The 9,798-nt window shown below is 37.6% G+C and overlaps 1 protein-coding gene across 9 annotated transcripts in view; it reads right to left on the bottom strand.

Annotated features, from left to right (window-relative positions):
- CLGN (calmegin) overlaps nt 1-9,798 on the bottom strand; it is a 31,950-nt gene that overhangs the window by 4,390 nt on the left and 17,762 nt on the right. For 6 of the 9 annotated variants that reach the window (XM_074905056.1, XM_074905053.1, XM_074905055.1 and 3 more), the window contains exons 9-17: nt 9,553-9,742; nt 8,824-8,937; nt 8,041-8,197; nt 6,604-6,819; nt 4,941-5,060; nt 4,628-4,769; nt 4,025-4,078; nt 2,718-2,795; nt 31-122 (exon numbers count right to left, since the gene is read on the bottom strand). In XM_074905056.1, coding sequence (XP_074761157.1) covers nt 31-122; nt 2,718-2,795; nt 4,025-4,078; nt 4,628-4,769; nt 4,941-5,060; nt 6,604-6,819; nt 8,041-8,197; nt 8,824-8,937; nt 9,553-9,742 — 1,163 coding nt within the window. Of the gene's footprint in view, nt 1-30; nt 123-2,717; nt 2,796-4,024; nt 4,079-4,457; nt 4,484-4,627; nt 4,770-4,940; nt 5,061-6,603; nt 6,820-8,040; nt 8,198-8,823; nt 8,938-9,552; nt 9,743-9,798 lie in introns of those variants that run through there. The other 3 variants (XM_074905058.1, XM_074905059.1, XM_074905060.1) reach the window with 3 other exon arrangements.

Raw genomic sequence — 9,798 nt, 5'->3', positions numbered from 1 at the left:
AGAAAATAAGGGGAAAAAACCCAAACTTACCTCATCTTCTGAACCAGATTTATTTGAATTAACATCTTCTTGACTTCCAACTGCAACTTCATTTGCTGCTTCATCATCTTCAACCTCACCTTCTGCAGAAGAAATTAATTTTTGCTTTGTAAACAGAACTACATTCAAAATGCACTATATCCAGACACACTAGTAAGGAAAATAAGCCAATTTCAGTCTTAGAATAAACTGCTTGTTTACAATAACCCATAAAAGCATCTCTGTGATACAGAGAGAATAATTCTTATGAGTTAGTAGAAATTAATCACCAATTTTAACAGCTTCAGCCTAGCCTTTTTTCTCAGTAACACATACTCTCTTCAGACTTGTGACTGACTAAAATGACAACCTTAGGTTAGTTTCCTTTAGGGAAGTCTTTATATCCAAGTATTAGGCAGTTTTGAGACCAGAGTCCAAAACAGGATGACTCAGGCATCCCAAATCTGAGTAAATTCTGATTTAGGTAGTGAAGTACAATATTGCAGATATCAGTCATCCACCATGGGGGATGCCTACATCCCAAGGGCACTCTCCAGCAGGGAATTCTTTTGGCATACTGTTTTGGTTGAGGGATAAGCAGCTCTGAGCTTACCCCCTTCTTATGCCTTACTGCAATGCAGAAACGGGTCAGAAAAGCACCATACTCCCCTCAGCTCACTCAAAGTACATCCAGCTTGCACTACTAGGATAAAACTATTCACATAAGCAGTAAACTTTCTATGAGACCTCGTGTCAGTTACACCTTTGAACTGAAAGGGACTGCATAGGAAAAAAAAAACCCCAAACAAAACCCACCCAAGAATATACCTTTTTACTCTCCAGAATTTCCTGGACAAACTATAGGCTAAGCAACACAGAGAAAGTTTCTGTGTTATACTGAGGCTACGTCACTGTACTGAAGAGCAGTGAATGAACCAAATACTGTGAATTCTAGGCTGCTCTCTGATCAGCACATAGGTTGCCCTTGTAGGGTAACCAACTCTCTGTATTTTGCATATTTTGTGAAGGAGGCCTGGTATCCAACTGTTTTGATTTCCACTCTGGGCTTCAGTACTTACAAGCTGGCACTCCCATGCCTGCATTTTAGGTATCCATGCTAATTATAAGAACCAAATCTTAGCAACCACAGCATGATTCAGAGAAAAGTTACTGGGGTTTGGCAAGTCTCTTCTTTTACTTCAAACTGAGGTCTTGAAGTGAGAATTTCTGGAAATTAAGTACCCTTTGCAATACTTTCTATTGAGAGTAAACAAGAAATCAGATCTAGAACTCTGATAGAAAGGATACAAGAAGGCATTTTACATCTTAACAGTCTGCCGGTGGCTCAGTTAAAAACAGTAATGAAGCAGTGCTCAGTTCTATCCTTGTCAGGTCATGCCTACGTCTCATAAGCACTACTTCAGTGTTAAAAAAAACCAAAACCAAAAAGCCAACACTCACATCCGCCCCCCCAATTGTTTCAGCTCAGTAAAACTGAAACAAAAGTAACCACAAATTCAGAGGGTAGTCACATGTAAGATGCAACTCTCCTGATTCTGGATGAAAAACTAGAAAACCCTGATTTATTAAAATATTTGAGACTTCTGTAGGAGTATCAGAAATTTTGCCTACAGCATAGCTATAAATTGAGCCAAACAGTTCATAATAACTAGTGAAGCTCTAAGAAATTAGTCTTCCATCTGTAAATATACCTTGTACGTGTCTACAATAATGTCTGTGCTATTGTTATCAAAAGGAGAAATATGACCAAAAAAATGGAGGTTGTAGTTTTAGATAGATGTAGACAAAGATTTCTGTTCTAAAAATAGGCCCTTAACAGAAGAGCTTGGCAAAAATTCAAAGCCTTTGCTCATATTCCGATAAAGAGATCAGAAATCTTAAATGATGCAAATCCAGCACCTCCCATAATTTCAATAGATGGGAAAAAACCCAAAACAAACCACTTCAGACATCAAAAGCAGTAAAATCCAGAATTGGACTATAGTATTTAAGAAGTATTAATTTGAAGTTAGTCTAATACTAAACAGTATTTCATATAAATTAATGTATAACTTCACAAATAAGGTTCAGACTGTTCCCCTGAAATTCCATTTCTTGGCGACATTCTTTTACTTCCTAAAATATTTTTTATAGAGGGCAAGGAAAACAAGGAGACAAAGCAGATGAGTGGACAAGTCAAGAACACATCATCCTTTAGCAATGCCCCAAAATTTAACATTGAACAAAATAAAACAGTAAATCCCACAGAAAATGCCCTTCAAGAAGCAATCTGCCAGCAACCCATTCTCACTGGAGCCAAAGAAATCTACAAGTGTTTCTGAAATTTGCTGTTGTGCTACATTCTTCTTTCTTTTTAATGGCCCTATGATAAAATGTGAATGTCAAGTCCTTCAGTATTACACAGCTCAAACCCTGTTACCTTCAACTCCAGAAAACAAAAAAAGCAGATGCCAACTATGAAGTAACCGTAAAAATTAACAGGATCCAAAGAGACCAGTAGAAAATATTTATGACTACAGATACCATACTGAGAAATCTCAACAGAAACTCACATACGTATCTGATGAAAGCTGGCATCCACCAGCTTGAAGTTCTACCCTTAAAGAAGCAGAGGGCAAAAACCAGAAAGGAGACACCATTTTCAAGACCTGGCCCAAATTACTTCCCTTCCCCAGTACCTGAAGGAGGAGCCTCCCTTCCCATCTTTTTTGTATCCTTTATAAACTCTCTTTTTGTCTCCTCCATTTCTCTTCTCTCTGTAGCAAAAAGAATCAGCAGAAGGAGGCAGAAGACAAATTCTCTAAGGCTTTCAGATATGAAGAGGCAAAAGCATGATAGAAAAAAAGGGAAAATTTCAACCTGCAAATGTAAAAGGTGGCAGAAATCTAAGAGAAGCTAAGCAATTCTTACACAAAGAGAAACTGGGAAGTCATATGACAGCAAAGTGTAATCCTTCCCTCTGAAGCTCAGAATTTACTTGAAAACCTTGGAGTAGTCATACAAAAGCTATTAGTTTTACTCTGTGTTCAGTTTAGTAACTAAAAGTAAAGGTCTAAAATGGAACCTACTTTTGAAACATCATAAACAGCTGTTCCAAGTGGAATTCTTTAAAAGTTGTGGGAGCTAAACAGTGTTCCAACATTGTTAGAAATAAGGTCCAGGCATTCAAACACGCACTTTGTCATATTAAATGATGTGCTGTAATTAACTAAATGACTGACTTAACAGGAGAATAATGGCATTCAGGTATCTCAGCCTTGCAACAGTAGCATATAGGTACAAAATGTATCTGTGCTCTGCATCAAGACCGTGTGAAACAGATTCTGTAATCCAGAGGCAACGAGAACGTCAGAAAGAAAATGTAGAAGATACAATGCTGAAATACTGTATCTACAACTTATGCTAATATAAAAAAATGTATGTAGCATAACTAAAATAATTAAATGCCTAGGTAAGGCTCTTGAATGGTACAGCAGATGGACTAAGTTTGGTGTGGCAAGCATCATGCCACCCACCTACTCAGTTCTGTAAGTACTGGTATGGCAACATCTGATGCTGAGTAAGCTTTTAAATCATGCAGGCAGAAGCCATCAACACTCATGGAACATAGTGCAGACACAGAAAAAACCCATAAAGTTTCAGTCAGCATTACAAAGTGATGTCAGTACTAAAACAAAACAAAAAAATGCCAACCATGAATGTCTACTAGGTTTCTAACTTTCTATGCCCATCACTTGTCACTTTCTTTGTTCCTACCAAGGAAAAGTGAAGTAAGAGGCAGAATCTTGCAAAGGTCTGAGGCTTAGGATTTTCTCATGAAAGTCAAGATAATGCACTGTAAGTCAGGTGAATTGATTTTTATTCATTACTACAGACTCAGGGAAATGCTAACAGAACAAAGTCATAGCTGAATAGTACCAGTAATCTTTGATAGAGTAACTGAAGATTATTTTATCCTTAGACGCCAAAGTATAGCTCAACCTACCGAATTTCTCCCTTGGGGCAGCAGGACAGGCCTCTGCAGGCAGGCAATGCATTGCTAGAAAGCAACACAAAGGAAGCTTCAGGATTTTGAGTCTACTCTATTTTCAAGCTTTAGCAAGAGTTACTAGAATCAGTGACCAAAACAATAGTTCAAAATACAACCCTCCCACAGAGGAGCAAGCAGACAGACTTATGTTAAAGACTTAAAACTATTCCAGACACATTTTGAAGACAACAACGTGACTTTAACCACTTCAGGTACATACATCTGAACCATTCAAATGTGTTCAATATACAAAGTATTTAGAAGGGAGAAAATATGCATCACTGTCTACAAACATAAAATGTCTGTTAGAAGCATGTTAATTTCTTAAAAGGGAAAAAATACTGAGGAAAGCCTTACTTTCTGCTTGTAGTTATCAGAGCTATTAGCCATGGAATGCCACTTGCTAGAGGTTGTCTAAGAGAAAAAGAAGGCTCAGAGCAAGGCAGGTTTTGCATATTCTAAGATAACTGGTTGTAGTTATTGGCAGTGAAATCCATGAACTAGTCCTATTCATGTCTTTACATTTCATCAAACTGCAAGCTGGCTTGCTCATCTTACCATCTTCAGCAGTGTCTTCATTTTCTGTTTCTTCTAATTCTATTTCATCATCTTCAAACTCATCTCTCTCGTATTTTAGTTCTCCCTTTGGAACTGGCTTAGATACATCAAGTTTTTTGAAGTCAATATCTTCATCAGATTTCTACAACAAATTAAAAATCAATTTATATTTAAACTCAGAATTAAAGACAACAATCACTGTAAGCTAAGTAATATCAATGGCACATTTGAAGTGCATATTGTTGCACAGATGCTTAGTTTTCAAATAAGGTATTAAGAATCAAAGCAATTAAAAATAAGAAATTTCTCTAACCTTTGCTGGCCAGCAGAACAACACACCTAGACCAACAGGGAGAGCTAACGTCAAGATGTAAAGAAGCCAGAGCCATGGGTGGTCTTCAGCAGCAGTCACCAGTTGACTGAACATACCAGGCTATATTAAAAACAATTTTTTTAAAAAAAAAGATTGTGTTTACATCCCTCTCAGCACTTTAATAATTTTATAAAGTGTACTATATACATATTAAGCTTTACATTGCCCAAAGAAAACCTTTCTTTACCTTTTCTTTTTAATGACTAAAACAATACCGGATTTCAATACTAGTAAAGTAACAACTTGAAAGACTGCAAACAAATAGCAGGTGCTAAGTAGGAAGGAACAAACCTGGTACTCCAAATATACTAGAGTGGCCACTACTCAGTCTTGTAAAGCAACATTTAGAGTTTTGGTAACCTCACACTTTACACCCATCCCAGCTACTCTATTTTTTCCCCATGCTGTGCTAACTCAGCTGAAAGCTCCCAAAGCATCAAGAACCTCGAAGCAGCAGCCAGCCTCCTGAAGAGCAATGTCTTGCTCTATCTGTACTACCACATTCTCTTCTTTGACAGCCAATTATCCAGAGAGTAAACAGTCCTCCCAGCCCAGTTTTGACTTACAGAGAAGAGGTGGACAGACAAGTGCCTGCTCCAGTAAGCCCTCTGCAAAAGGTGCATCAGCAACTAAGGTAGGAAGTTTGAGGGGCACAGTGGAGTGAGGGGACTCAAGGAAATATTTTTTCCTGTTGTGTACAGGTATAGATGCAGGTTTGGACATAAACCCAGACATTTCAGAAAAAGACACGGTTGTGGGAGGAGGTGGCTTTCCTAATCACACAGGCAGATATGCTGTTGCTATTTGCTCATCCTGTGACAAACAGCAGCTGTCAGGATTCAGCCACATCTGCCACCACAACTTTCCCACAATTGCAGGCCTGCTCTTGCCACTCAAAGAAAACGTAGAACTGTTCAAAAGAAACTGTACTCAGTAAAGGCAGCCACTAGAGGGGCTCACGATCCTGTATGTCAGCAGAACTTCATCCTACAGCACAGGAAAGAGATCCAGAAAAAAAGCCGTGGCACCTGGCCAAGTGAAGTATACAAAGAAAGTGTGGATGCACACACAGAAACAGAAGAACAGATGCAGCTCCATAAACAGACGTGCACTATTTTTAGAGTTGCATAAAATATATCTAAGCAGCCAAAGGCCTAAAACTATTAACCAGAAAAAAAACACATGACTAGCCATTCTTCATGGGAGGGAAACATAGAAAGAACATATAAAACAGAGTTTGCCACAAGTGAAAAGAAAAGAAAGGGGGAAAAAAGAGGTCTTTGAGTGTAACTCACTCAGCTTCCATATGCTGGCAGGTAATGAATTTCTAGTATCATTGTGAACAGCAGAAGACTCGTTAACTATAAAAAAGCAAATCTCTCACTAAGTGTTGAAGTAAAATGCTGTACCCTTTTAATTTCAAGAGGATATTGATCTGGGAAAGGTAAAGCACCAAACAATGAGAAAAAAAACTATCAGAGTTGATTAGCAAGATTATTAGTTGCACACAAATTAATATTTTGTCAGTATTAATCAACAGAAAATTCCTCCCACTCATCTTCCTCATTACTTTTGGCTATCAAGAACATAGTAAAGTTTATACCTCATTAGCACTTGCTACTAATTTCTTTAAGCCCCAGCCATCTGCTGCCCAACGATCTGCTACTTCTTTTTCTGAACATATAATGAAGTTATCAAAGTAGATATTAGATGTCATAGACCAGAGTTCTAAGCCAATAGCACTGACAGTGGTCATCTCAAATGGGTGAAGATCTTCAAAATAGTCTGGATTAGGTATTTTCCGAGGGCTCCAGATTCCCTTTTAAGGAAAAAAAAAAAAGCGTAATCACATTACCAGTACCTCAGTAAAAATCACATTGTGAAACAAATTCTAAAATAATTAGAACTTCCTGACTATTTAAAATGCATTCTTTAACAAGACAAGCAGAGGAGTTTAACCTACATAAAAACAGATTGGAAACAGCCTATAGGATTTTGGCAGATGGGTCTCAATTTTCTGGCTTAGGGCAGACCTCTTTTTTTTTTTGTCCCTACAGGGTTACAGTAATAACTGACTGTACAAAGTATCTCCATTCTTCCTGGAACTGGTGATTCCAAGCACAGTCTTTGTAAACTTCTTAGAGTAAGTCTAGGAAACAAACTTCCTAATACTGCAGAAAATAAGGCATTGGTATTACTTCTTCCTCTAGTCTCTCCTTGGGCAATATATGTTTGGCTTTTGCTCATCAATATAGCACACACATTTTTCTAAGGGCAAGGCCAGTATTTTGTGGCCAGCAATGGAATCTTCCAAGGTAAGCATCTATTATCTGGTGGCTCCATGGGAACTACATCCCATGATACACATGGTCCATTCCAGTACATATAAACAAACCGACAGCTACTGTAACCGGAAGCGTTAGGGAAAAATTTTAGGGAAGGGAAATTCAGCTTTATGATACCTGGACAAATTTTGTTTACAAATGTACTTAGAATCTTAAGCTCAAAGAAATCAGATTCAAGTACTCCCCATCTATAATTAATACGAAGTAAGTCTCTTTAACATCTAACTGATTAGCTCTTATATCTGGAGAGGAGGAGGGGAATTTGATTATCCAAAATTGATGCTTCCCCTAAAATGGAACTAGTAAGTCAATCTGTTTACTGAAAGGTTTCATTTTTTTAATTATGAAAAAGTGTTAAAAGACCCACACTTAAAGCCCCAACAAAAGAGAAATATTTCATTAAATAACATCATTCAGAATACAATTCTGCACAGCATATTAAACAAGTGGTACCAGGACAAATCATTGCAAAAGCAACTTTTAACATATAAATTGTTGTACTACAGGAAGCATTTCCACTTTCTAGTATACTTAAAGAAAAAAAGCAAATTAAATACACAAAACCTCAAAATATTTAGTGGGGGTGTTGAGACTCATTCCAAAATATACTGTAAAGAAGCCTAGATAAATATACTACTTTGACTTGCCTGTTTTGTTGAACCCTATCTTTTAACAACATACAATATCGCTATTACCTGATAGTTAGGATTATCTATCATAGGTGCTTTCCATTTTCCTTTGTAGTTCGGGTTATTCTTCATGGGACGCACCCAGTGTCCACAACCAGGTGCAGTCTCACACTTTGGATTAGGGATCTGAGGGGCTTCCCACTCCCCATCCATTTCTTCATCCCTACAGAAAAAAAAATTACAAACAACTGATTTGAGATGGACTGGTCTAAACACTGGCAGTCAGTCTGAAGTTAAGGTCCATACACATTGTGCTGTAACAACCTCAGAATTTTGACCACCTCACAGAACTTTACCCAACAGTATAAACACTTTTGTTTAAGGGGTGTTAAACCCCTCCCTTTTTTTTTTTTTTTATAAAGGTCACATGTTCATAATTACCACAGCCTGACTGAATGCAATTACATTCCTGCCTCTGCAGACAGCTTGAAACAGTTCTCCATAAGATCCTTACAGATCCCTTTAGGACTTTTATATCATGATTTCAAGTTACCAACTTAATTGTTTCATAGTTTAACACTGCAGCACATCTTTCAAATAAGTTCTTCACATTCTTGTTTTGTTTATATATCTTCAGAAAACAAAAGGTAATAGACATGTTCATCACCTTCTAAAAGCAGCCCCTACAACAAATATTTGGCCATACCTTGCGCATTACAACTTACTACCTCAAAAGCCAATGAGATATGGATTGACTTCTGATCCACAACTCACAATTTGACACAGAGAATAGGTAGGTTTATCTGCAAGGCATGTTAACAACCTGCACTTATTGAATCAAGCTCTTACCAGTCCCTTGGTTTTTTTGCATTAGGGTCTGGAACGTACTGTGGTTCATCATCAAGCCATCCCTCAGGCTTAACAGCATCGGGATCTTCTATTTTGGAAGGTTCATCTTCATCCCTTCAATTACAGACTTATGTTAGAAAATACAGCAGCCTGACTTTGAACCAATGTTCTGTTCAGAGGACTGTAACTGGCATGAAAGGCATCATTTTCAAAGGCACAACAGAATTAGACACACTGATCATGAGAATTAGACATCCAATTATCTGTTTCTAAATATCTGAATGATACTGACATTCTTTCAGAGTACTACTTAGCCTAGAAATTGCTGCCATCAATTGGCAGGTGTCAGTCAGGTCTTCCCATTAAGTTTTTCCTCCTCTTTCTGAGCTGCGGTATGAACAGTAGTTCACACAGAAGTAGAACTCAATGAATGTCAATTAAGATTATGGGGTGAAAAAAACCCACCTCTTCCTAATCTTTCAAGTACAGTAATCTTGGTTATTAATTGCAACCACAGAGGGTGCAAAAGCAGCAAAAAGCACAACTTTTATTTCTCTCCTTGTAGCAGATCCTTGTCTCCACCTCAATGATGTTTTCAAACTTCAGTGCTTTTCTTAGTGAAACATATCCCAAGCATCATTAGCAAAACCCAAAATAAAACCAGTCAAATTTTTCAAATTAATAACCTGCATGTAAAAGGTATTGTACAGATAAAAACATTCTCCTTACCAGTCATCTGGTTTGACAGCATTTGGATCAGGTATTTTTGGTCTCTCATCCCAATCATCAGGCTTCTTATCACTTGGATCCTCTATTTCTTTGGGAGGGTTTACTGGAGGAACCACATCCTCAAGAAGGCTTCCTTTACTGACAACCGTTTGGTCAATTAACATTTCAAATGTATCGTCTGGCTTTAGCACTAAATTGAAGAAATTTGTATAAAAGAAGGGAAGGATTCATTTTATAAATATCTTT

The sequence above is a fragment of the Athene noctua genome, chromosome 4, assembly GCF_965140245.1.
Source record: "Athene noctua chromosome 4, bAthNoc1.hap1.1, whole genome shotgun sequence".
In the NCBI taxonomy this organism is placed as follows: Eukaryota; Metazoa; Chordata; class Aves; order Strigiformes; family Strigidae; genus Athene; species Athene noctua.
This window is presented reverse-complemented; position numbering and strand designations above follow the sequence as displayed.